We start from the raw sequence: 27,227 nt of genomic DNA, 5'->3' as shown, positions 1-27,227 counted from the left end.
AGTAGACTGGGGCAAGCTCGTGTCAGCTAGAGCAACAGGAGGATGCATCTTAGATTTAATACCATTTTCTCAACAAAACAGTGACAGAACAAATCAGCAGTTGAGGCAGCAGGAATGAACACCTGTAGAGGCAGGATTAGGCTGATTAGCAGTAATATAACCTCTTTAATATATTGTTTTTGTAGAAAGTGGGCTTATGACCGGAAGGTGGCTGGTTTGAATCCCCAGACCAGCTAGGAGATATGGATGGGGAAAGTGAATGAGTAACACTCTCCCCTTCCTCAGCAATTACTGTCTAAGTGCCCTTGAGCACAGCATTTCAACTTTAACATGAAGTTTTTGTAATACTTCCACTTACAATTAAAATTCAAGTCGCACTCTCTTCTATTCTTTTAGTTTCGTGCTTTATTTATCCCACCGAACGTTTTCGGCTACATGGCCTTCGTCAGGGTGTAAGGCCATGTAGCCGAATGTTTGGTGGGATAAATAAAGCATGAAACTAAAAGAAAAGAGAAGAGTGTGCGACCTGAATTTTCCTTATACAACAGTTATTTAACCCCCAGCTGCTGCAGTAGAGCTGCTAAATGGCCAGCAGTTGAAGAGTTTAACTGTATCAATGTGTAGCAGGGTGTTGCTGGAAAAGAGCACGGTGCTCAGTTGGCTTTCCCTGAATAAATAAGGATTTAAAAATAAAATTAACAAGTCTCTCATCTGTAAATAGTGGACCTAAATTTTGGTAGATTTCCACCTTCGCTCTGTTCTTCTCCATGCCCTTTTAAGCCTGCAGATGCTGTCGTATATCCAAGAAGATAATCTAGCTGTACTTTTCAGCGGGGGAATCACAGCCAATGGTGATGAACATAGTTAAAAACAGTTTAACAAATCGTGTGTTGATTTGAACGGAATCTGCTGGATTGTTTGTGTGAAGAATGCGCAGCACAAACTGCAAATCACTCAAAAAGAAACAGTGTTACAGAATAATGCAGTCAGGCTGTGCTAATGTTGTTTTTTCCACAAGAGGGTCCAGCAACAGAAGTGTGATGGAAAGTTGTTCCATTTGAATACGGCATGCAAAGTTTTGGCCATATCAGCGCTGGGTCGTTTGCTTTACTGTTGTTAATTCAAATGTTAGACCTAATTAATCCATAACCCTTCAGTTATAGATTAGTTCCTACAGGGGTTGTCAGTATTAAAGTTTATAGACTTACAATATTTGTCTTGGCTTGAAATACACATAAACATACATAAATCTATTGTGTAAGTTCCCTTTTTCTCAGGTAAATATTTTCATTTGGCCAAACACTGAAGAAGTCTCACTTCATTGTTGACAAGAGAGAAGGATCATATTCCCTGAACTCGGTTGTCCTCTGCACAGAAAGTGGCGTAGGCAACAGGAATTAACCGGTTTTGTTCAGCTCTCTCTGACTTTGGGCTAAAAAGAAAGGAAAGGACTGGAAAAAACGGAGATTCCGTTGATTTTTATTAAACCTCCCTCGGATTAAGGGTCTTTATTGGTTAATTCTCTTTCCCAGGAACACGAGAAAACAACATGTAGAGGGAAGAACGCTGCTAAATGCTCTGAATGCTTTTCTTATTATTAAACCACCGAGAGGCCAGACGGGCTGCGAGACGCGTTTTATAGTGCAGTGAGACAACATGAAAGCATGCAAAACAACATTGTTGTTTTAGTAGTGGAATTTAAAACAGTCTATGCTACATAGGAGGGGTTCTCAGCCCGTTTGGTGACACATTGATGTCATATTTCTACGGCTGCCCAGAGATAGTCGAGTGGTAAAGTCTGTTGCCTGTGGTGCCACATGAACTGTACGCCCCTTCTGGTCTGACATCGAATCCCATCAGACACTTCTCTCCTGTGCATCCCACTCTGTTTCCCCTAAATAATGCCTAAATAAATAAAAAAAATACAATAAGAATCTTCTTTCTCTATAATTTAAATATGTTGAAATGACAATATGAAAGACTGTTTTGTGAGAGCGGCTATCACTGTGACTTGGTTGCCACAAGAGAAATGCAGCCAATGTTATTTTAATGTTATTGAAAGTGAGCAGCAATATTGACCTCTCTGTATTGTGTCGACCCACAGGAGGAATACAGGGCAGAGGGCATCAGCTGGCACAACATCGACTACATCGACAACACGGGCTGCATCAACCTGATCAGCAAGAAGCCCACAGCGCTGCTCCACCTACTGGATGAAGAGTGCAAGTGAGTCTGTCAGCCTGTCTGGCTACCTGTACGGCCAGTCCAAACTAATGACTGGAGCGTGGGTGGTGAGTTATGATCGTGAGCGCTTGCTTTGAAGTGCTCGGAGCAGAGGGGTGGGGTTTATCCCGTCGGGCTAATTCAAAGAGCATCAGGTAAACTGTAAAATGACTCTCATTCTTTTGGGAACACATTTTATTGCCCTTTGTGGCAAACCCCACCCATCTGCTACCTCAAGCAGGTTAAGACTACAGCTTAGAGTAGATCAACCCCATTCACCAACTATTCTTACCAATCCTCAATACACTTACTGTTTAACCTTAACCTCAACTTCAATGAACCCTGAATCTAGACCCGATACAATTATTAAGACTTGCACAGCTCTATGGGGCAATACTCTATAGAGGTAAGTGAAAATGTCTGCGCTCTTTTTGTCAAGTCCAAAAAAAAAACTAAAAATGTCTCGGGTGCATAAATTCAAAAACTCAGAGCATAGAAGATCAAAAAGAATTTGCGCTCAAAAATAAAAGTGCACAAACATCATTTATTTTTTGCACCTTTTTTTCACCTTGTCGTCATGTAAATCAATTTTGGTATTTTTTGCATCAGCTGGCCTCTTTTTGTTTTTTTATCTTTATAGTGTGTGAATTCTTTTTGATCTGAAATACTGTATAGAGCCGTAGGATTCAAGGGTATGACACACATGCACATGATGGGAGTATTGTCACATTTTAAAGACTGTGAGTTGAATTAAATGTTTGTGTATTTCTACTGACAGTCTGTGGAATGCGGCCTTCTCACTCACTTAGTGAAAAACAAAAGACCATACTGTCCTTGTATAATATGCCCTTTAATGCAGTTTCTATTCAGAGTCTCAATTCTTTTTGCACATTACCGCATTCCTGGTGCCTTTTCTGTGAAATTTCATGGAATATAAAACGCAGACAATTTACCACTTTAATCCTCACAAAAGCATGGCTGTAATGTGACTATTTTTACAAAAGATATTTCCTATTTGATCCCCCCCCCCCTCCTCATAAAAGAAATAACGCGCCCCTTCTCCATTTGGACACTGATTCAAATTCCTCCCACTTTAGCTGGAAAGCAGTGAGTCCTTGGCTGTGTGTGTTTTTCATAGCTCAAGTTTCCCCCCTTTTCTAAACCCCTGGTGTCTCATTCCTCCCCTCCTCTCTTCCTGTACGCTGTTGATTTTTTTGCGGAACTCCTGGCTCTGGGTTTTAAAGGGCTAGAGGCAAAGTGAGTTTATCAGACTGCATTAGCCCGAACTTCCAGGTAGAGCTGAACTGGGATCAGCTTACATCGGTTCTCTGCAACCTGCGGCATGAGAGGAGAAAATGTCAAAACTGGTCGCAGATCAGAGATTCACCATCATCGTTAACTCGCCTCTTCTCCAGTGCCCCACTTTAAGTAATGTGGTGATTTGATTAGACTGTGGTATTGATGCATCTGTGTCTGTGTTTCTTACAATGTCAAGCCACCAGAGACACCACAATTTCTTTAAAGGTTAAATGTGTAATATTTCTGCTTTACTGAAGCATAATATGACTAGTAAATATCAGCAGAGGTTCCTGAATGGTAGTGAGAGAAACAAAGTGAACAGTCACGGCGCACGCACTGCAGAGAGTGGGCCAAGGCTGATGTTTTTGTTGTTGTTTGAAGGCCCTCCTACCTCGCCAAGGTCCATTCAAAAATCTGCCAATTTGTTTTTGCCTTACTTATCGGCAAAAAACACACATCAGAAAATATAATTTGAGACTTTATTACTAAGTGGTAGGGTGTTCTGGTAAATTCGGCTTGTATATAATCCTCCAAACGGCTTGAATTTTAACGGACCGGCCCGTTTATGTGCCGGGGAAGTGGTGTTACTTCACACACAAAATAGCGACTCTGTATCTTAATATGTTCCAAAACTCAACAGGAATGGTGGTGATATCAGGATCCTAATCACGCCAAGCATCCACTGAACAAAAAAGAATGCACTAACTCGGTAAAACATGATAGAACGTTAATTGTTGTCGATTCTGAAACAGTCCAACCTGCCCACCATGCTGATGATGGTCTCGCTCTATGGAGGGCAGAGTGTTGTTGTCATGACAACGCTGAACGATAGAGGCCAGCATCGAACCAGAAATTACACATAGACCCTTTAATTTTAATTAATGTGTTGTGTCAGATGAGCAGATCAGGGACCTGTAGAATATATCCAGTGTGATTCATACTTGAGTGTTCATCATGACCCAGTTCACAGCTTAAAACGAAACTAGACATGACGAGAGTACGCAACATTGCGATATCCTTGCAGAACGCCTGCCGTGTTCCTCCTCTCTTAATGCATTTTCCTTTTGACAACGGATGTGGAAACCCTTTTGATGTACAGCTTGCCTGGGGGAAGACACAGACTGAACTCCCCTGTCCTTGTTTCAGCTTCCCCCAAGCCACCAACCAGACTCTGTTGGATAAGTTTAAGCGGCAGCATGAGGGCAACAGCTACATCGAGTTCCCTGCCGTCATGGAGCCCGCCTTCATTATCCGACACTACGCTGGCAAAGTCAAGTATGGCATCAAGGTCAGTGGCTGTCCTCATCTTGCCTTGAAAAGTATTTGTAATTGGACAGAAAGGAAAGAGAAACTGCAACCAATCCTCACCTGGATTTTGTAATTTGTGAGATTTTGTTGTGGGAGGGAGAGCATTACTCACCCAGCCAGTCTGTGGATTCATACTGGTGACATCCTGGTCACAAACCTTGTAGCAACTGATGATGTAATAACGTGTCAAAATGTAATAAAAATATCCATCTAAATGGGTTTGAAAATCGTCACTGTTGGGTGAAAACCTTGTATCTCCCAAATGTCGACTTTTCAAGAACTAACCATGTAATCCTTTGATTGAAGTTAAAACATGAAAGTCACCAAAACTGGATTTATGAAGTTTTCACCCAACAACAGCGAAATGTAATAAAACCTGTTAATGTAATACATTTCTGGATAGTGTAATATCATCATATTATTACATAAACTTGCGATTATTACCTCTAAAGGGGTGTAACATTTTAATTGATGTAATAATAATTTGATTAATGATGTAATACCTCATAAGAATTAGAAAAATTATATTATTAGTCAATACTATTATTACATCACCAGTTAAAATGTTACAGCCTTTTGATGTATTCATTACCAGTTAATGTAATTACATAATATAATTTAGTACATTAACAGGTTTTATTACATTTTCGAGTATTACATTATCGATTGCCACAAACCTCCTTCCGGCTCCACTGAGTAACTTGTTGATCGGCGTAGTCTTTGAATGCCAGGAGGAAATTTATAGGTTATTAAAACTTTTTAAGTTCAAACTCTTGTAAAATGTGCCTCCCAACACTCACACACACACACACACACAGTTGTATGAACTACAAACAGTGAACTACAGCATGAACTTGTATGAACTACAGTAGCCACACTGCGACTCGTTCATCATGCAGAGCCAGTAAATGGGGTGTAAAGTCTCACACATAACAATAGAGAGGCATTTTTAATCACTTTCTTGGCATGAGCCCCAACCACAGTCGTATTACACAACCAAATCAAGATCTGGCATCCCAAGGACCCTTTCACCTATTGTGCAGGTCTGGGCATTTATTCAGAGTTACTACCATGAACAACAGCCTTCTCATATTCTGCCACATGCAGTCAACCAGTGAAATTCCAACGCATTGGAATGCATCTTAAAATGCATCTTGTGCAGTTTTCATCTCAGGTTTGAAGAAACGGTGGCAAACACAGTAGCATTGTTATAACTGTTAACATACAACTTCCCATTAACTTAATAAACCATTAACGTAATAATAATTTGCACTTAATAGTGTAATAATCCTGTCAGCGCAATACATTTCCCATTAATGTGATAAAGGTTACTTAGCATTACTATAACAACTACAATAAGTATTGCAGTATTGGGTTAAAACTACGCTGATAATCTAATAATAGTCAAAATTCAGTATACAACTGTCACCCATTCATTTCAGTTATTAATTAATTATGTTGCTACAGCTGAAAAAGGAATGAATGTGTATGGAAGAGGTCTTTGATGATCATTTAAACATTTTGATAATTATTACGCTAACAGGGAAAAAAGGTTATATTAATGTTATGTAGCCTTTATTACATTAACAGGATTATTACAGTATTAGCTGCAAATTTTTATTAGGTTAATGCTTCATTATGTTAATGGTAATTTGTTACATTAACAGTTGTAACAGGCATAAATCAGAAAGAACTGCACTATGAAAACAAACAAGAAAGAACCTAAATTATTGCTTTTGGAATGCAGTTCAGAGTCTATCGTTATTGATAATTTGAGGGGTTTTTTAGTGACATAGTTATGGTGTTTCCCTCCATTCGAAACCACAATGCCAAGTGTTGCTCTGTTGGGTAACCACTTGATCTTCATAATACCACTGTAGTTATTTCCTCCATGTTTTACATAATGGTGTCCCAGGCAAAATCCTTCCCTAATTTGTTACACTAGTCATAATAGATTCCAACTGAAGTTTGTAGAGACAGACTAGTTTAGAGGCTGAACAGTAAAGAGTTTATTTTGCAGGTTGAAATGCATCAGCTAACCTAACCTGCAGTATTTTCAAGACTGCGAGGTGAATGGGAAGAAATTCATCCATCTCCATTTCTGTCTGTTCATCTTTGTCTCTCTCTCACACTCTCTCACACACACACACACACACACACACAGGACTTCAGGGAGAAGAACACGGACCACATGCGTCCGGACATCGTGGCTCTCCTGAAGAGCAGCAAGAACGCCTTCATCTGCGGGCTGATCGGCATCGACCCCTCGGCCACCTTCCGCTGGGCGGTACTCCGAGCCTACTTCAGAGCCCTGGTGGCCTTCAGACAGGCTGGGAAGAGACACACGCAGAAGAAGACTGGTGAGCGCTCGCACTAACAGAAGCTGTACAGAGACACGTACAGTACAGCGATAGGACAGAGCACCTAAGAAACCAGATGCAGGAGATAGAGAGGAGGGAGAAATCTTGTTTGAGGTCCTTGCAGCTGTATAGTTGGAAAAGCTTAGAACAAATGTATATGGTCAACAAATGTCTGTGATCCTTTTTTGTTGTATGGAGGCAAGCATATATGTTTTATCTGTCCCTCTGTTTTTCAGTTGTACATTTGGCAATGTTGGCCTACATTGGTGCACATATGCAAAAACACATGCAGAAAAATTGTATTAGAAAAAGTTAGTGTGTGAATTCCCTAGTCTGGTTAGAGCTCAGGCTGTGTCAGACCTCCATCAAGGAATCTATAAAGAAGGAAGGGATCATGATTGACTGCATGGCATCTGAGCATTATGGGAGTCGAACTGAAAAGCAATCAGTACAGTAGAAATAGTGGTGAATCAGTAGCCTATCAATCCAGGTGAGTGAATTATGGTCATTTTATTATTTGGTTTGCTAACTCATTTTGTTGTATTTTTGAAGCACATAGTTTATTGGCTTTGTCAATTTTTGAGCTTGTTTTGATGTAACTTCAATGCTGGCAGACAACAGGTGCGTCTGCCACTTCTGAAATAAACTAGAACTCCCACACTTAAAAGAAAAATAAACAAATCCTATTCAGCCAGTAAATGGCATGAAACTGTAATCATAGTTTTTCAGTTTGGCTGCCATGTATTCCTGCCATGCAGTGATGATGCCTTGTCGTTCTTTATAGATTCCTTTACCTCCACCACCGTTTGTGTTTCATCAGCCACTGTACTGTAGTATATGTGCATAGTGCTAGTGGTGCTGCCATGTATACAGTAGTTGTTGCTCTCTCTCTCTCTCCCTCAGCTTTGGCTCTATAATGAATGCCTTCTTTCCCTTAGCGTTTAGTGCTGTAGCTGTACTTGATTTGCAGTGGATTCTGCCATCAGGTGCTCTGTCAGCGTTGGTCGATGCCATTGTGTGATTCAGACTTCCGCACTGCACCCTCTTCTCCCCTTAGTAGAAATATTACATGTAGATGTGGTGATGTGAAAATAGATGCTTTTTTTTTTTTTTTTTAGAAATCTTTCATCCTTTGCTAATCCTTCCGTAGCTCTTAGAAATCCTTCTTCCCAACCAAAATCTGAAGATCTTAGTGTCGCCCAAGGAAACCTGTAGGAAGACCTTACCTTCCCTCTAGGAGACTCATACAGACTGACAATGTTGTATTTGACATAAATATGCATTTTTCCATGAGCTAAGTCTTTATGATTACTCAAAAATTTGTACGGGCTAAGTTTAAATTGAACACTACAAAATAAAACCTCCCCTTGTCTAAGAGGAGAGAGAGTTATGAATGTACGCTCTACTATCAGATGACAGAAAACCCTTAAAGGTGACACTGTGGAAACGTCTCAGCTAAGGGGCGAACTCTGTCACTGCCAGTCCAAATTACACCTGCACACAGAACTGCAATGGGGGAGACTCAAATCCCACTGCTGCCGCCAACTGCAGTTTTGAATGTGAATTATCTTCTCTCCAAAAGTCTTGCACAGGTATCTCTCCAGTAGATGACTGCATCTCTTGATCTCTTCTTCGCTGTCTAATCTGTCGTTTCTCTCTCTTTCCCCCCCTTCTCTTTCCTTGTGTTTTTTTTTTCTTCTTCTCCTCTATATTTTCTTTTTGTTTCGCTTCTCCAAGGGCATGATGACGCTGCTCCCTGTGCAGTTTTGAAAAGTGTGGATAGTTTTAGCTTTCTGCAGCACCCTGTGCATCAGAGAAGCTTAGAGATCCTGCAGAGGTGCAAAGAGGAGAAGTACAGTAAGGCTGCAATACGACAATAACTCCTCCCACTTTCATGCCATACCGTGAGGTGGGAAACTGTAGGGATGAGGCAGACCAACATCATCAACTTGTACTACTCTAGCCAGTGTCCCTAGTGTGGTATTTTCCTGATCAAGAGAGATCAAAAGGATACATGTCCAGAAATACTGAGACATCATTTCTTGAGTTTTAGTTTGCTCCGTTTTTTGGGATTTGTCCCTCATCACAAATGTTAGAACTCTTATTTTCTACCATTAGACTAGATGCTTGTTGGTCTCCACTCCCTCTGTCTCCCTCTTCCCCCTCTCTTATGCACCTGCATGTATGTGTTCTCAATCTGTCCCGCATGTTGTTCACTTCGCTTCTGCCATTCTGTCACTAACTCTGTGTCCTTATGGGCCTAGCCCACAGTTGCATGGTTCTTATGCATGGGTCAGCCGTTTTGTCGCTCTGTTAACCAACTTTGGTCTGGGGGAAGGGCACAGTAACACTGCCAGGTGTCCATCACAGCTTTTATTCGTCCATAATATTATACAGCTATGCTTTCATGTCTGGTCCTGTCTATTGTGCAGTGGGTGTAGTTGAGACATTGCTTCTCCACCACGGCACAAGTCTAAAACCCACCAACTTCCTTGGCACTAATCTCAATAGGCTGGTGACGGTGATAGCAGACTGAGGGGAAGAGAATGACATAGTTGGGATACAGATCTTCACATCATAATCACTAACTTGCTCACAGTCAATTGTAACAGGTTTACATGTGGTGAAGAACATACAGTAGGCCTGTATGTTTAGTATTTCACACAATTCTTCCAAAGGTCACTTTTCCTCAGCAAACATTTCACTACAGTCAAATGTGTTTGTGTTGGGTTTTTTTTGTTTTGTTTTGTTTTGTACCACCCTGCAGCACCGGATGAAAGTGAAAATGTTGCACAAAGTGATGAAACTGAAAACGGTATACTGTTAAGTCTGTTGGCTGTCTGACTACACTGTAGTTGATAAAGTACTCAGCCGGATCACTTTTTAAGAAGTCTAACACACTCTAGATCCCTCTGTTTCTCATCACTGTGATTGATTGGCTGTAGGTTAAGATGGAATGCTGGTGTATGGATTATATCACTTCCTCTGGCAATTCCAGGCTTATCAGACTGACACTGAGTTCACTACTGCCAAAACCCCAGCCATCATCGTTTTGGAACAAAGTTATGTGGATTAAATCCATTTCTGGTCTCATTTGGAGGCCAATACTATTTCACTCAAATTTTACTTCTCTAAATTGACTATCCATTCAGTTTGGCCGGAGGAAAGAAACAAAAACTTCTCAGAAATGGAGTTCACATTGTATAACAACATAAATGATTGTGGAAAAAATGTGTTTTGAATATTGGCATTTCAAATAACTGACTGTAACTGAGCAAATTTTCAAGCAAACCTACAGTCCAGACTAAACCAAATAACTCTTCAGGATCATCTTCCATAATTCTCACGACACTAACAAGACAAACTCACTATTAACCTCTCAGATCTTATTTTAATATTAAATCATCTAGATTCAGTTTCCTATAAAAAGGCATATAACACTCATTGCAATAACACCAGAGTGTCACATGGTGTCAGAAGTGTGTTTTGTCTTTGCTTGGGATGGTTTGGTAGGTTTGGGGTGTTTGTTTGTGTGTGTGTGAGAGTGTCTATGTCTGTGTGTGTCTGTGTCTGTCTGTGTGTGTGTGTGAGTGTGTGTTTGTGTTCCCTCACATGCTGTAATCCTGTCTGTTGGTGATCAGGTGTGACCAGAAAGAGTCCGCGTACTCCACTCTCAGACCTACAGGGGAGCAACACCGTCAATGAGAAATCTCCACGGTAAGAGTCTGTGGAGCGTCAAGTTCATGTGACCGTATAAAACATAGAAATGTCTGAAGAAATACATTTCTCATATTCTGAGATACTTTATGAATGCAGACCCAGATCTTCCTAATGACTGGTCAGGATCTGCATTCATAAAGTACCTCAGATATGTGTGTGTCAGTGTGAGAGTGAAAAGCACAGGTATAGGCACGGAGAAGTGAAATTGGCTGTTTTTGCAGCACACTCATGAAATTTGTATTTCAGATCAAATGAGACAAAATACGGCATGTCAGCTTCTGTTTCTGGGTATTTTTTGCATACAAAAATATTATACCAGGTCAGAACAATGTAATTTATTCTGTTCAGTCCACCCAATTTCAGGTGAGCATATGTATTGGGTCAAATTAACTTACTCTGGCGTCCTGGTGTCTCAGTGGTCTGAGGTGTGTGCCGTGTAAACATGACGTTGTGGGTTCGAATCCGGCCCAGGACATTTGTCGCATGTCATCTCTCAATCTTTCCTGTCTCTTTCTACTTTGATCTGTCTGATGAAGGTGAAAAAGACAAAAAAATTATGTTTAAAACAAATTAAGAGTGTAAAATTAGTGTTTGTTCGCATCCCCCCCACATGCAATAAAGATAAGTGAGCAACCTGTCGACATCACCAGACTTGTAATATCGTCCTTTGAGATGCTCTACCAAGCCTTATAAATAAAAAATTAAAAAATCTGAATGAACTAGAAAACAGCAGATATATTCGGCACTGGGCATTGAGACAGAAGCAACATGCCTTTCAGAAGAATAAGTGATGACTGTGCAGTGACCCCCAGCGTTCCCCTCGCACGGCCCCGCCGAGGCCCCGGTCCACCACCTCCTCTAATTAGCTCTGGACCGTGAGATTAGCAGGCCCTCGACCACGGCTGGCAGCGCAGGGCGGCGCGCACAACACTGCTTTTGTTACACAGGAGCGCAGTCCGGGGCTGTTAAAGTCCCCCTTAATGTGATTTGCAACCTCTGCCCTCCTTCTGCCCCTCTCTCTCTCTCTCTCTCTCTCTCTCTCTCTCCCTAACTCACACACATGCACACACACTCCACCCAGCATACTAAGGGAGCACTGAAGCCCCACGCAGCTGCTTCCTGCGTGACGTAAAGTCAGAGTTATGCATTTTCGAGGAGCGTCCAGGGAGCGATAAATAGTGCGGCGCAGCAGGGTGCTCCTCGGCTGGACGCTGCGGCGGACAGTGCACTGCTTTATGGGACTCTCAGGGAGACTGTGGAGATAAACAGTCACCACAAAGGCATATTGTACTGTCACCATTTACAGAGATAAATATTCGACTGGGGAGAAATTCTCCTTATTATTGTAGGCCAGATGCGAACAGAAGGTTTGTGCTTATTGTTTATTACATTACATCACATAGTGGCATAAAAAAATGACTTCTTGGTCGCATCAATCAAATAAACCCTTAATCACTAGTCTGAGGATTATATAAGAACACAATATGAATCTAGAAATCTATCACAAAGGAAACCATATATATAGCCACTGTGGCCTTTTTTCCTATAGCTTTATGGGAACCTGTTGTAATTTATAATCATCATGCTGTACAGTCATTGGCCCGGCAGTTTAAATCATAGGAACGTCTGCTCCTCTTCTGGGACGGTGGGGTTATGCCCTGAACTGTGATATGGATGTTGGACCAGAGTCCTGGCTGTTATAGAAGCTTCCTCAGGGTTTCTTCCTTGGCCTCCAAAGAGAGGAAAACAAGTGGAAAGACTGTTAAGACCGGCCACACCTTGGCTTGACTTTTTAGCCCGTGTCCAAAATGCTTTCGGTGTAACTACACTAAACAGACAGAAGATGTATCTCAAATTTAAAACGCAGCATTTTCTAATTTGACCACAAAGGAAAATATCGCAAGATTGATGAGATCTTAAGTTGAGTCGTACTGTAACAGATTATACTTCCAAGCTCTCTGCGCTGTTGGACTTCTAATGATTTTTTTACCCTGAAAACAATCCTTTGGTGTGTCTCCAATAAAAAAGACTAGGTTCTCTGGTTGAGTTTTAGAGGTGCCAACATTTAAAGGCCACATAGGAATCCAGAATGAGCCTCATTTATTTATCTGACAAACCAAGTTTTTAGTGTTTTGACAGTGGAAAAGTACTTTAAACCCCAGCTGCTGGCCCTACAAAGAAAATCCAAAAGCCCTACTTTCTCACCTGCTGGTTGTATATTGACTCTCATTAGCCATGAAACCTCTCCCTACACTCGTGTCCCGCCTCATCTTGCTTCTAGAAATGACTCAACTCCCCTGTTAGTAACATATTGGGTTCCCACACACATCCAGCTACTGCATGTGTCACTGTGTGTGGCTTGTGACACAGCAGGAGAGATTCCTGTAAATCACGAGAGTGGAAAACAAACCTTAAGCCTCCTATGGCCCGGCAAGCTCAATCCATGATGGACTGCTGCTGCTGTACCTGCAGTATATCCTGATTAATACCGCAAGAAGTGGATGATTGTCTTTCATCTTGCTTCTTGCTTTTTCTTTGGCACCTCAGTTGCTTTTTTGCTCCTTTCCTCTCACCTTCCTGCTCTCCTCTCTTCTCTCTTCCTCTCTACTCCTCTCATCTCCTCTCCTCTCCTCTTCTTCTCTCTTATCATCTTCTTTCACTTCCTCTCATTGCTTCTCCTCTCTTGTTCTCTTCCTCTCCTCTCCTTCTCTCACTTCCCCTCATTGCTTCTTCTCTTCCTCTCCACTCCTCTCCTCTCATCTCCTTTCCTCTCATCTCCTCTCCTCTTCTTCTCTCACTTCCTCTCATTGCTTCTCCTCTCCTCGCCTCTCCTCTCCTCTCACTTCCTCTCATTGCTTCTTCTCTTCCTCTCCACTCCTCTCCTCTCCTCTCATCTCCTTTCCTCTCCTCTTCTTCTATCTTATCATCTTCTCTCACTTCCTCTCATTGCTTCTTCTCTTCCTCTCCACTCCTCGCCTCTCCTCTCCTCTCCTCTCCTCTCCTCTCCTCTTCTTATCTCATCATCTTCTCTCACTTCCTCTCATTGCTTCTCCTCGCCTCTCCTCTCCTCTCCTCTCTTATCATCTTCTCTCACTTCCTCTCATTGCTTCTCCTCTCTTGTTCTCTTCCTCTCCTCTCCTCTCCTCTCACTTCCTCTCATTGCTTCTTCTCTTCCTCTCCACTCCTCTCCTCTCCTCTCCACTAAAATAGTTTAGATTGGTAAATGGTTTTAACCGTGACCTCACCACCTGGCCATCCCACCTGACCGCTGTGTTTATCAAAAAAACCCCAGTGTTTATTTTCAGGTCAGGTGGTTAGGGTTTACCTTGAGGCCTGAGGTTTAGCCCTGTGAGGTTTGTTATGTAGAGGAATAACTCCACTCTCTGTCCACTAATGCCTCTACTGGTCACATTCCCTCCTCAGAACATCTCTATATATTTTCCCGTTAACAAATACAAAATAATTTCCCATAAGTTAATAAGTTCCTTAACATTGCCAGAGTGGTCATTTTTTTTTTATCCATAAGAGTACAATTTACACTGAATGTACAAAATATTGATTTCCCTTATTAAATCTGTACCAATCACAAAGGAGGAGATAAAGATAAGCAGATGAGGATTTTTTTTAGTGGAGGATTTTTAAGCTTTGAGACAATTGAGATGTGGATTGTGCAAAAGGGGCTGCAACTCAATATCAGGAATATGTCCCTAATATTTTGTATATTCAGTGTATAATCTTCAGCAAAAAGACATTGCAGTCAAACCAAGTGTCATCTTAACCAGCCCACGTATAATACAAATCATTTCTATTGTTTTCATATGCAAATGAAACATCAGATTTAATTCAGAGGACACTGTAGTATTATTTTATCTTATTCGTTGCATAGAGGTCAAGCTTCTTCTTTTTTTCCACTGAGCTTCCACTAGTGACATATCTTTACTTTAGTTTAAATCCATAGAAAAGTTGATGTTAGAAGTCATTTTCATATCATATCACAGTTGACTATGTTGTTAAGCACTTACTGATGACTGAATGACAAGTAATGTTGTTTACTATAATTAACAGTCTCTAAAATAGAGGAAGAGCATCTGCTCAAGTCTGTGTGTGGGTTACAGTGGACCTTAAACTCATGAACACAGAACAGAACAGAAGAACTAACCCTGAGCTGAAAAACAAACCTCGACAGTAGAAAATCAAGACATGACAAATATTGCTTACAGTGATTTTAATGATCCAACAAGTCAAAGGGGACCTGGTAGGAACTTGAAAGCTGAAATCCATTTTGACAGGCAAATTTCATACTAATTTCAGTTATTGCTTCACAACTGGACATGGTCCTTATTGGCACCCCTCCCTACAAAAGGAAAAAAGGGTAAAATCCTTTCAATCTGGCAGGAAGGCAGCATTTGAAGTGATGCACCGTCTGGAATACAGCAGGTTTACGTCATTTGAATCAGGGGAACTGGAACTGTGATATTGGAACTGTTCTGCATATACTGTATAGGAACCTTTTAAAAATACCCTATTAATTAAAGTATAGCAATTTTAAAAACAGCATTAAGCACATTATTTTTATACTGCGACATTGTACATCTGAAAACAAATCCATGGAAATTGAATAATATGACACCGTTAACAGTCAATTACTTCTGTCTGTTAATTGAAAGAAATCTAAAAGAAAGAAAGAGAGAAATTGTGTGTGTATGTTCGTCCCCAGGGATTCTCCGGGCCTCGGCTGGAACGGGCGTGTGGGTCGACAGAGCCGCTTGTCATCCAGCGGCTCCAACACGGAGGAAGACGGCATCTTTGTCAACTCCACCAGCAGCAAGCTCCTGGAGAGGGCCCACGGCATCCTCATGTCAGTAACAACAAACAACACCCGTCCTCAGCCACATTAACGAGCCAAACTAGCCTTCAACACTCACTAGAAATTAGTTTCCCCTCAGGTTTTCAGCTTTTCCCTGAGGTTTTCATTTATTTTTTACTTAAACATTATTTTTAGGACAATAAGAGCTGTGCTTTCTTTCAGTTCAGCATCCATTCATCCTTCTACTACCAAATAACTCACCAAGAACTCAAGTTTATTCCACACTATTGTTGTTATTTGGGGCAGCAGGGGGGCCTAGTGGTTAGAGACCATCTTTAAAACTGAACAGCCCAGGTTCAAGCCCAGTGTCATCAAACATCTGCCCTGCTGAACTGTCCTTTAGCAATCATTGAATTCCTACCAGCTCCAGGGCTGCTGTTCTGTAGCTGACCCTGACCTCTGACCTCCCTGTGGAGAAGAGAATTTCCCTGCAGGGATCAATAAACTTTCACATTACTGACGGGGACATGACCCACTTGGGAAAGATTTCTGGAATTAGGGCAATGCTTCGTTGACCTTTTACTTCATAACAACAGGTTACCTTTTGGTTTTCACCTGCGATTGCAAGACCAAACTGAGGGCCAACACACTTTATTAGCAGTGGAATCTATTTTGCTGTTGCTCTGTGCTCTTTCCAGCTGGATTTCTGTCTGACCGAGAATAACTTCTGTCTTTTAAACAGGAGGAACAAAAACTACAAATCTAAGCCCTCTCTTCCAAAGGTAAACTACAGCATAACTATTACTGATACATAGCAGGCATGTAATCTGATCTCTTGTTGCTAGTGTTACCAGCTGACTCTGTCCTCACCTGCAGCACTTACTGGATGTGAAGTCACTGAAGTACCTCAGCAACCTGACGCTCCACGACCGCATCACCAAGTCACTGCTTCACCTCCACAAGAAGAAGAAACCACCCAGCATCAGTGCACAGTTCCAGGTCAGACACACACACACACGTATACAGGCTATGGTATGGCTCTGTGTTTTGCCATTCAGCGCTCACACCAGAGAAATCATATGATTAGCCTGAGCTGGACTGAGGAATCCCCCTCCAACCAGACAGCTCCATCCAGCTGTGAATATGATAAAAACAAGGTGTGTCCCTTTCAGTTGGCTGCTGGTGAAACCACAGCTTTCTGGCTGGCCACAGCATTTACTGTCCGCTGTCTGATTTGTGTGTGTGTGTGTGTGTGTGTGTGTGTGTGTGTGTGTGTGTGTGTGTGTGTGTGTGTGAAACCTATTACGTACTTCACATACCCACCCAAAGGTCGTAGATGTATGACATCATGTCGGGGTGTTTTAAAAAGAGTATAAATATCTCATAAATGTCCTGATTTGGTGAGAAAGTTCACATTTTCTCAGATACTGCCAAACCCTTTTTGAATTCCACACTGACGCCCTCTAAATTCATGTGAGATTTGTCAATGAAAACAGTAAGGCAATAAGGTAACTTTGTTTTACCAGTATTGATTCTTGTTAAAAATAAAAGTCGTCCAGACCTAAAACTCGTGAACAACCATCAAAACTACTGAAAACAAGGGGGAAAGTTGTCAAATAATAGACGTTCTGCATAATTTGTGAACCGTACATATTTAGCAAACTGTCAGGATCATTCAGAATTATTTGACTATCTTTAGATAATTCATATCTGATAAAAGCTATCATTGGCAACCAGTACCACACGCCAGCTCAGAACAACAGCAACAACCAAAACAGCTATTTTCTAATTGATTTATTTCTAAGCTAACCCGACCCTCCGCCTCTGGGCCCCCGGGGGGCAGAGATGAGTGTGAGGCCCCTCTGGCAGGCGGCCCCGGCCTCTACTGTGTGGATGACTTCACTTCCCACATCCTGTGCTGGGGCTGATTGCTTTAATCTCCCATGGAGGAGGTGGAGAATTCCTCTTGCCACTGAAATATCGCACACACATGCTGACACGTGCACACACACACAGACACACACTAAATGCATAGGGAAGTACTGCACACATGGTTTCTTTTTGTCACACAACCACATGCTTACATAGACACATTGATGGAACATACACATTTGTAAACAGTCGGTTTTGCCGTGCATGTGCACCAGGTGCAGCTGAGCCTCGGTGGAGTCAAACACTTTCTGAAGAGGGTTTTACAGAACGCACCTCGTCCTCAAATCCAGCTCTCTATTGTAGGCAGCAGAGGGCAGACACATGCTATGATGGTGTTTATGATCCCCTTTTATTTTGCAGTAAACAGTTGCATTAAAAGTTGGAACAACAGTTATTCACAGCTGACAAAGCCACCTGACTTTGACTTCTCCCTGTCAAACAACTGTGGAACACCAAAACCAATATGCTTTAGTTTGTTACAGTCTGGCTTTGTGTTGAGGCTGACGTCTTGTTGTTGTGTCTCATTCTTCAGGCCTCTCTCAATAAGCTAATGGAGACCCTGGGTCAGTCTGAGCCCTATTTTGTCAAGTGTATCCGTTCCAATGCTGAGAAGGTACAGTATGCTCACTGTAGAGCGCAGCCAGTTTGACTGTTATGGTTTAGTTTTCAAAGCGTTTTTCATTTCCCTTGAAGTTATGGCTTTTCTAAAGCTGTTTATCATTTCCCTCTCTCACTCTCTTTATCCTCTCCCTCCTATCTCTCCTCCTCTTTCTTTTTCTCTCTCTTTTTTCCCCTCTCCTGCACTCTTCCTCTCGCTTTCTCTTTCTCAGCTGCCTTTACGTTTCAATGATGCCTTGGTGCTGAGGCAGCTACGTTACACAGGTATGCTGGAGACTGTACGCATCCGCCAGTCCGGCTACAACATCAAGTACAGCTTCAAGGTAACACACAGGCATATGCACACACACACACACACACACACACACACACACACACACACACACACACACACACACACACACTCACACACATATACCACTGAAGATACACTACCAGTCAAAAGTTTAGACACACATTTTTCTTTATTTCTTACTATTTTTCACATTTTAGAATAATAGTAAAGACATCAAAACTATGAAATAACACACATAGAATTATGCAGTGACCAAAAACAAAACGATCTTATATTTTAGATGCTTTAAAGTAGCCGCCCTTTGCCTTGATGGAAAGGCAAAGGCTTTGGAAAGAAATCCATACATAGGCATCAACTTCACTATTTATATTGGTAAAAAAAAACAAATTTCAAGCATTTAAGCATAAGCCTTTAGATCAAAATGGCTTTAAGATAATGAAAAACAGAGTTCATTCAATCAGGTGTGTCCAAACTTTTGACTGGTAGTGTACTCCCTAATTAGTCTAGAATTGCTAAGTATCATTTTATCCAAGAAGGAGACACTCTATAATACAAACGGTGAAAGGAGTGCCGGTTCCATCAGGCCACATTAACATCTTCCTTCTGTGTAAGGGTGTGGAGGCCACTGGTGCATTATCTATTTCAACCCTCCTGTCAAAATCCCAAAACCTGAATCACACTTTCCACTCACACACACATATTTCCGCGAGTTTAGATGCCAGTGATGAATTCATTTGTTAACAACGTGTCTTTGATGTTGATGTTGATTGAGCAAACCAGCCTGGATCCATCCGGATGTGTCACGAGGGAATTACGGGGGATGTGAGGTGGCAGCCATCTTGACCGCATTGGCTCTCATAAGAATGATGTCAACCGTGTTAGAAATGCTGTATGACTAATAAAAGCAGATCCTGTTGAGTGTTGATTGGATGTGACTGGTTGGATACACAATATTTTGGAGTGGTCCAATGTTTTTTCTCACATTTATTTCCATTTTGTGATCTTGAGATTTCAGTTGTCATGACAAACTTTCTTTGTTCTCTCAAACTGACACGTTTCCAGGCAGCGATCAGGTCAATCTGCTAGTTCATTGACTTTAAAATCGACATAACTGAACATAAAACTCTGACAACTACTTTTATCTGCTCACTCACGATAGTTTGAGCATCAGACATCCTCAATTATCAGAAATTCCTCCAAACATATTAGTGCTGCGGTCAGCACTAATGAGAAATATCTTGGGCATGTATCACTTTCGAAGACTCGACTGTGTCCCAGCTCAGGTCTTCAGAACAGAGCCTCTCCATTGTCCTCGGGTCTCTGAAACACTCCCCATGCTTGTAATTGTATAAACACAGCATCTGTTTCCCTGTCCACCCCCTACAGCCTAGAGTGCAGAGTGTATTGAATTCAGACAATGGGCCTCAGTTTAAATAGTGGGAGTTCAGCATATTTATGTCATGATGTTTGAACCCCTGCAAATATGGACAGCATGGACTTTACCTGAAACCACATGTGCCGTGACAGCGTTTTTCGACTTTGGTTTCTGCTCAGGAGAAGTCAAGGGAGCCTGGTTCAGCTGCTTCTGCTCGTCAAGAGTTTTGTTTCAAATTCTGGGCCACAATGTGTTTATTCCACAACCAATCACTCATATACTTTCTATCTAAGCTAGAAAAAGATGACTTTAGCAGATTTATTGAATGCAGTTAACCAGTTTTGTCAGACACCAACATTTAGGGACAGAAGTCTTGCCTTAGTGCCAAACCATTTTGTGGCACATATGACACAAACCTGCAGTCCACAACAAAAATGTCAATACTGTATGGTCATTGCATATTTCTCATTAACACCTCCTCTTATTCCCTTGATAGGATTTTGTCCATCACTTCCGTGTGCTGCTCCCAGAGGGAACCAGTCCAACCCAGGAGGACATCCAGCAGTACCTGGACCAGCTGGACCTGGCACCAGATGGGTACCAAGTTGGCAGAACAATGGTATTTACTCTGCCCTCTCCTGTCCTGTCTGTAATTCTCCTCTAATTGTAATTCTACAGCACAACATATAGAAGATGGCTTGATATCTATTTTTTAATGGGGTGTATTATCCTGTCTGCATCTTTTAAGTGAGACACAATCCATTATCCACAAGGAAAATAAAAGGGTAGGCTCATCATAGAAAATCAAAACAAGGGATTTGTGAGATTTAATTCCATCTTTTGTTTACATCAGAGTAAAGAAGACCTGTACATCAAGGCCTGTAGGAATCTTGGTTAGTTTATTAAGCTGTTCAATTACAGACTAAACATAGAATCAGAGATGGAGGGAAATGATAGTGTTGAGGAGATAACCTTATATTACCTATAGGCATCTTCCCTGGACAAAAGGATGTAATGAAGACAGTGCCCCATATTTGGCATGTGCATGTCCATGGTATGAATGAGGCATGATAGAGGGGTCCATGGCTTTGGGATGCTGTCTATATAATTAGAGGATCATACCTGACATTCTTGTGACCATGTATCCGGCCAGCGGTTTCTCAGGTATGTGTGTGAGTGAATATGTGTATGTAGGTCTCTTCGGAAGAGTGTGTGTGTGTGTCTGTCTCTTTGTGTACAGCCGGATAACTCATTCTTCATTAAGTGTGTGTGTGTGTGTCACCCTGTGCTGACTCCACCGTGGTCCCTCCTCTCAGGTGTTCCTGCGGGAGGCTGAGCGTCAGCGGCTGCAGGCCTCACTCCACAGGGAAGTTCTCCGGCTCATCGTCACGCTGCAGCGGCGCTTCAGGGCCCGGCTGGAGAGGAAGCAGTTTGTCAGGATGAGAGAAGCCGCCGTCTGCATCCAGGTACTGTGTCAGCCTGATCCACATCTACCTAATTTGCATCTCTTCCCTCTGTATTTTTATCACTTGTTTTATCTGATTTTTTTTATCACTTTGCTTGTATGAATTATCACTGTGTAGATAAACTAAATTGATTACTTGGGGAACTACTTGGGGCCAGTTTTACAGACATCAATAGAATAAATCTATCTAAAATGCTAGACAAAAATGCCTTTTTAACCCTTTAAAATCTGCTGTGACTGTAGCGAAGCCAGGCATTAACAGTGCAACACTAAATTTGAAATGATTAAAAGTGTTTTATCTTACCTTTTGAAGTTACTAATTTAAGATTAATCTTACTTTGAAGTTTTAAGTTCTAAAATGACAATTTGCAACTGCAATCTAAGTCAACTTGTCACTCACAGATTTGTCCAGCCTAGTTTGGATTTAATTTATTTTTAGGTCCCATAAAAGAAGATTGGAGCTACTCCGGGACTAAAAGACACTACTAAATTAAAGCTTTGATTAAACTTCCAGAGACTTTCATGAAATTACTACAGTCCATTCAGTAAATATAGGTTGCCACTGTGAAGATCCTTAGAAACTACATCACTGTGTTATGAAAATAATATATACATTCAACATTGTAATTTTCCTTTCACAGCAATGGTGGCGTGTGTACCGGTCCACAGCGGAGGAGGACTACGACCTCAGTGTCCAGGAGGGAGCAGCTTTGTGCCTCCAGACACACTGGCGGGGGTACAGGGAGCGCCGGAGGTTCAGGCTGTGGAGGGAGGCTGCCGTGGTGCTCCAGAGGGCGTGGAGGTTATGGCTGTATCGGCGTTGCACGGCAGCACTGGTTATTCAGACAGCCTGGCGCTGTCATCGAGCCAGAGAAGCCTACCTGCGCCTGTATGACACTGTGGTGCAACTACAAGCAGTGAGCAGAGGATATCTAGCCAGACAGAGGTAAACCATACTGCAAAGCCCCGTCCTTTAGCCTCCAAAACACACTACAATACACTATCCTTAGTAGTATTACCAGTGCTGTTGTTTTCTAGTACTCAAGTTTTTCCTAAAAAATTCAGTTTTGGATGTAGTCAGTTTTGCAAAACCTTTTTACCTTTGTGCATGATTTCTGCACAAGCTGGTTAAAAACCAGATTAAGCTTTGTTGCACACAGTTCATGCAGTGTATTTGGTCATTGTTCAGTGTGCTAACAGCCCGGTCTCTTGGTAAGATCACGTCATTACGCAAGCAACCCAACACAAAGTAGCTCTACAATCAGCTGAGCTGCTGAGAGCAGGAATTCTTTTATTAGTCTGGCACTTTGGTGAATACACTTCAGGCAGTCTACATTAAAAAAAATTGTCATAGAAAGCTTTTCAGGATTTTCGAGACTATCTAAACTGATACTCAAGGAAGTCATTTTACATTGATTGGCTAACGTGTAACCATGCCTTCTTGATTGACAGCTTCAGGAGACTGAAAGAGCAGAGGCTGAGGGAGAAGCAAGAGCAGCAGGAGAAGCTGCTTCAGCTACAGAATGGTCAGACGAGTCTCTCGCCAGAAGAAGAGGAGTCGTCGCCAGAGAGAATCATGGGCCTGGACCTCAGCAGGTGGGAGGACCGCTCTTACGAGGAACGGGAAAGGAGCCTCCAAATGATCAGCGGCCACGAGGGGGCAGTAAAGGAGCCACAGCAGGAAGGAGTAGGAAGAGAAGAAGGGCTACATGCCAGGTCAAGAGAGAGCTCATCCAGAGCGTCATCTGAAGCAACGGCTTCAACCTCGACAGCTACAGTGGTGGTGCGAGAGAGGACCCGAATTTTTGACGAGCCCAGCCAGAAAACCACCAGGGCCAAGAGGGAGAGTCGGCGGATGAGAGAGCTGGAACAGGCCAAGTTCAGCCTGGAGCTCCTCAAGGTCCGGGCGACCAGTGGTGGATCCTCATCCCCCACCGAGGAGAGGCGCTGGTCTGCAGAGCTGGTGCCCCCTGTCACCCCGCCTCTGCGTTCACCCCAAGGCACACCTGACAGCCAAAGCTCCAAGGGCAGCTTTGAGCTTCTCAGCATGGATGAGGAGCCACCCAGGGCGACGGTAGAAGAGCTGGACGATGAAGACCCTGGCTCCCCTCTCGTCTCAGTAGCTCCAGTGCTGGAGCCCGCTGTGGAAGTTTTCTCAACAAGCCCGAAACCAGATGAACTGCCTAGGACTGGAGTTTATGATGTTGTTGCCCCCCCAGGCAGCCAGGGCCAGCCCAAAATGGCAGCCCCGTCTACCACACATCCGCCCAAAATCGAGAACTACCTCCCTACCTTTTACGTCCCTGCCAGTGAGGGCAGCTCAGCCATCACCCATCGTCCTGCTGATGAGCCACGACAACACACAGAGGCAGCTGTCTCCACAACCACCACCACCATCACCAAGCCTCTCAAAGAAAGGCGAGAGTCAGCACGGCGACCGGTGGTGGTGGTCATCAGTATGCAGAAAGAAACCCCACTAAGCGAAGAGCTGAGTGATATGGTCCGTCCCCCAGTAGAGTTTCGAGATGAGTCAGCCCAGACAGGGGAGTTGACACCATCGCCACAGAAACCAGGCCCTGCTCCTGTGCCTCAAGGTCCCGTCCCTGTTTCCACTCCTGTCCCTCAGGCTAACCTGGCTGTCCTGGAGAAGCTGGTGCGATTGAACGAGGAGAAGGAGGAGAGGCAGCGTAACCAGCAGCAGCAGAATGAGAGGGAGATGATGGAGCAGATAAGACAGCAGAAAGAAGTACTGGAGAGGCAGCGCCTTTTCTTCGCCCAGTACGAGAGAGACATGTTTGAGAAACAAAGGGGAGAGGCTCTGCACAGGATACAGCAGAGTCGGCAGGGTGGGACCAGTTTAGGAACCGCCACCTCCAGCAAGCCCCTCAGACCCAGCTCTCTGCTGATTGAGAGAAGTCCAGCGCTAGCTCCTCATACCAGAACCCACTCGGAGTCCACTGCCCCATCAGTGCACCCTCCCCCTGGGGTAGACATCCAGGCTGCCGCCCCTCAGCCCCAGCTGCCTCCTCCAGCCTCCTCTGCTCCCAGAGAAAGGCGCAAGGAGAGCAGGCCTGTTGCTGATGGCTGGGCGCCCAAACTCACCCTGGAGTCTAGAGACGGAGGAGGAACCAGGGTGAGAGCACCCGCCAAGAAGGCACCCGCTAATCAGGGCACCGCAGTTAGTATGACTGACAAGCCAGGGAAGATCTTCTTCTCACCAAAGGACAGGGTGACATTTGCTAAGTGAGTATTGAATCATATCACTGGTTTGTTGGCCCCCCATATTCATTTTTGTTTTGGTGTATATTTCATAACACATTAATTGTCATATCTGTACGGAAGAGGATTAGGGCCACATGTGAAAAATGTATTTGAGTTCTGAGATTAGTCTCAGAAGTCTTAGAAAAAAGTCAGAATTCTGACAAAAAAATCAGAATTAAGATTAAGGTTGATCTCAGAACTCAAATTTTTCACATGTGGCCCTAATCCTCTTCCATATATCTGAACTTTGTTGCCACATAGTGAATTCTCTGTTAGGAATTATTACATTAATAATATTGCCATTTTTCTCTGTACGTTTTCCTCTTCACTATTTGCTTTTCAGGTTTGACAAAGATGCTGTCACTCAAGAGACGCCTGCAGCCATTCCCAAAGAGGGACCCTCATCAGTCTCCAAGCCTTCTAAAGGACCAAAAGTACGAGAGGTGAGCAATTTATCAGAGTGTGTGGTTGCTTTTCTAAAAAAACAGACATAAAACACCTGTTTGCAAGTTTGCAGGTGTGACTTTTTTGTATTTGTGCATGAATGAATGAATGCTGACAGGATAGCTCCCCAACTTACAGTAAAAAGCGGCACTGCTGAGCTACATGAAGAAGTAAATGCACCAAAGCTCTTCCACAGGCAGCGTTGAAGGTCATCACCGTTTTAAACATGTTGTTATCACTTCTGGTAAACTCCAGGTTGGCAGAGCGGGCCACAAAAAGAAAGCCCGAATGGCACGGACCCGCTCCGACTTCCTCACCCGCGCCCCCATCCTCTCGATTGGGGGCGATTCTGACGAGGATGACTATGATGGCGACAGCTCCCTCAGCCCCCGCCATTACACACTACCCCTCTCCAAACAGAGCTCCACTGAGGCGGGCTTAGGAGAATCCTGTTTCAGTGACTCTGATATGGTAACAGGCCCCAACCAAGCCAGCAATGGCTCTCTATAGGTTCTTTTGACATGGCTAACCCCCTCAGCAGAGACAGTATAGATCTACGCTACACCTCTCACTGACTCAAACTGAGCTTCAACCAAATCTTCTGTTTTCTAAAATGATGTATTTCCGATGATACTGTAAGAGGGGAAGACACATTCTGAAATCCCTGTTCGATTGGTGTTTGTGTGATGAAACATCAACACTATAATTCATATCAGCATAACAAGATGATGCAAATACTTAATAAAAAAAGACATGGATCCAAGGCAGCCCAACATCACTTTAAAACCCAATACGTTCTTGTATTGGTTTGACAACCCCCAATTTAATCTTTGTCGGGAAATATTATATAACCGTTAACTGGAAAACTTTACTTCATCCATCACAGATGCAGGACAGACTCAGAAATGTGTTTTTCGCTCAAACATAAACTTTGCCATTATTAACCCTTTCACTTAGCTGCTGTTCTAACTTGATTTGGCTTTTCTTCTCTCCCTCTCACAGCTGTAACAGAGATTTTCTCTCCCTCTTTCTCCTTGCTTTATTCCCCCTGGTTAACAATCCTTGCATGTCACATGGTTAACTTTCCTCTCTTAGTTGTAGCACTGCTCATCAGTCAAACCTTGGGAATCCGGGTTAAAGGTCATCACTCACCCTTGACCTTTTTATCAATTAACATATTCCTCCTGACTCTTAACAGTTACTATTCTTTTCCTGGAAAAATATGACTTATCCATTGTGTCATAGGTTGTCAGCTGTTAGTGTTCATACTGTTATGCACTTGTGAATATTATGAATTTGTTCTGAACTGACCTTTTGCTTTCATTGATAGGTGGTATTAAAATCCGACTATTTGTAGTGATATTACTTTGCACTGCCATGCTCAGCATGTGCATTTACAATAACATTACTCTGAAGAGGTCCAAGCTCTTGTTTTATGTACAATGTCAGTGGGTGTGCTGCAACATATTGCTCCAGTGATGTGATGCTGCCATCTACTGGCTAGAACCTGTGTCTTCAGATCATAAAATAAGCCACACACAACTACATATACTGTAGAGGCTGTTGCTCAACTTAACTATGTCCTTAACATGTTATTCTACCCAATGATGTTTCAGCCTGCAAGCTCTGAGGAGCAGAAGAAGATGCACAAAGCTATGTCATCCGGAGATTTGGGCAAAGTGGACACGCTGCGCAAGAACTCACAAGATGGAAGGTTTGTTCCTCAGCACTGCTAGAACATTTTCAGTGACCCTGATTTTCAGTCCCCAAATATTTCATTTCTTTATTTCTAGGCCTTGGTAAAAACCATTTCAAGGATTTTCTTTTTTTGCCCCATAAATTGCAGCCAGGTTTGATCTTCAAATTCTGTTGTCTCACTCAACAGGGTTCGTGGTAAGATGCGTTTCTGGGGAAAGACCAAGCATGGGGAGAAGAAGGCGTCCCGAGAAAAGCTGATTTGTGGCGGTGATTCCCTGGATGGAGACTATGGAGACACTGGGCCACTGCTGGGAGAGGGTGGGTTATCCAGAAGCAAAACATATAGTTGGCATTTGATCCAAAGTGTCTTATTGTACTCTGAATCCATACATCTTTAGCATAGGTAGGCCCAACTCTAACAT

General features: G+C 42.8%; 1 protein-coding gene across 5 annotated transcripts in view; it reads left to right on the top strand.

Annotated features, from left to right (window-relative positions):
• myo9aa (myosin IXAa) overlaps window positions 1–27,227 on the top strand; it is a 112,127-nt gene that overhangs the window by 75,922 nt on the left and 8,978 nt on the right. For all 5 annotated transcript variants that reach the window (XM_078288297.1, XM_078288279.1, XM_078288254.1 and 2 more), the window contains 18 exons: window positions 2,105–2,226; window positions 4,669–4,810; window positions 6,995–7,190; window positions 8,928–9,047; window positions 10,832–10,907; window positions 15,628–15,768; window positions 16,460–16,499; window positions 16,594–16,716; window positions 18,182–18,262; window positions 18,480–18,590; window positions 20,434–20,556; window positions 21,254–21,403; window positions 22,044–22,348; window positions 22,855–24,645; window positions 25,007–25,106; window positions 25,363–25,578; window positions 26,724–26,821; window positions 26,993–27,123. In XM_078288297.1, the coding sequence (XP_078144423.1) occupies window positions 2,105–2,226; window positions 4,669–4,810; window positions 6,995–7,190; window positions 8,928–9,047; window positions 10,832–10,907; window positions 15,628–15,768; window positions 16,460–16,499; window positions 16,594–16,716; window positions 18,182–18,262; window positions 18,480–18,590; window positions 20,434–20,556; window positions 21,254–21,403; window positions 22,044–22,348; window positions 22,855–24,645; window positions 25,007–25,106; window positions 25,363–25,578; window positions 26,724–26,821; window positions 26,993–27,123 (4,066 nt within the window). The remainder of the gene's footprint in view (window positions 1–2,104; window positions 2,227–4,668; window positions 4,811–6,994; window positions 7,191–8,927; window positions 9,048–10,831; window positions 10,908–15,627; window positions 15,769–16,459; window positions 16,500–16,593; window positions 16,717–18,181; window positions 18,263–18,479; window positions 18,591–20,433; window positions 20,557–21,253; window positions 21,404–22,043; window positions 22,349–22,854; window positions 24,646–25,006; window positions 25,107–25,362; window positions 25,579–26,723; window positions 26,822–26,992; window positions 27,124–27,227) is intronic.

Source organism: Centroberyx gerrardi, chromosome 1 (assembly GCF_048128805.1).
Source record: "Centroberyx gerrardi isolate f3 chromosome 1, fCenGer3.hap1.cur.20231027, whole genome shotgun sequence".
NCBI lineage: Eukaryota > Metazoa > Chordata > Actinopteri > Beryciformes > Berycidae > Centroberyx > Centroberyx gerrardi.
Note: the sequence above shows the minus strand (reverse complement) of the source record. Positions and strands in the feature narration are given on the sequence as shown.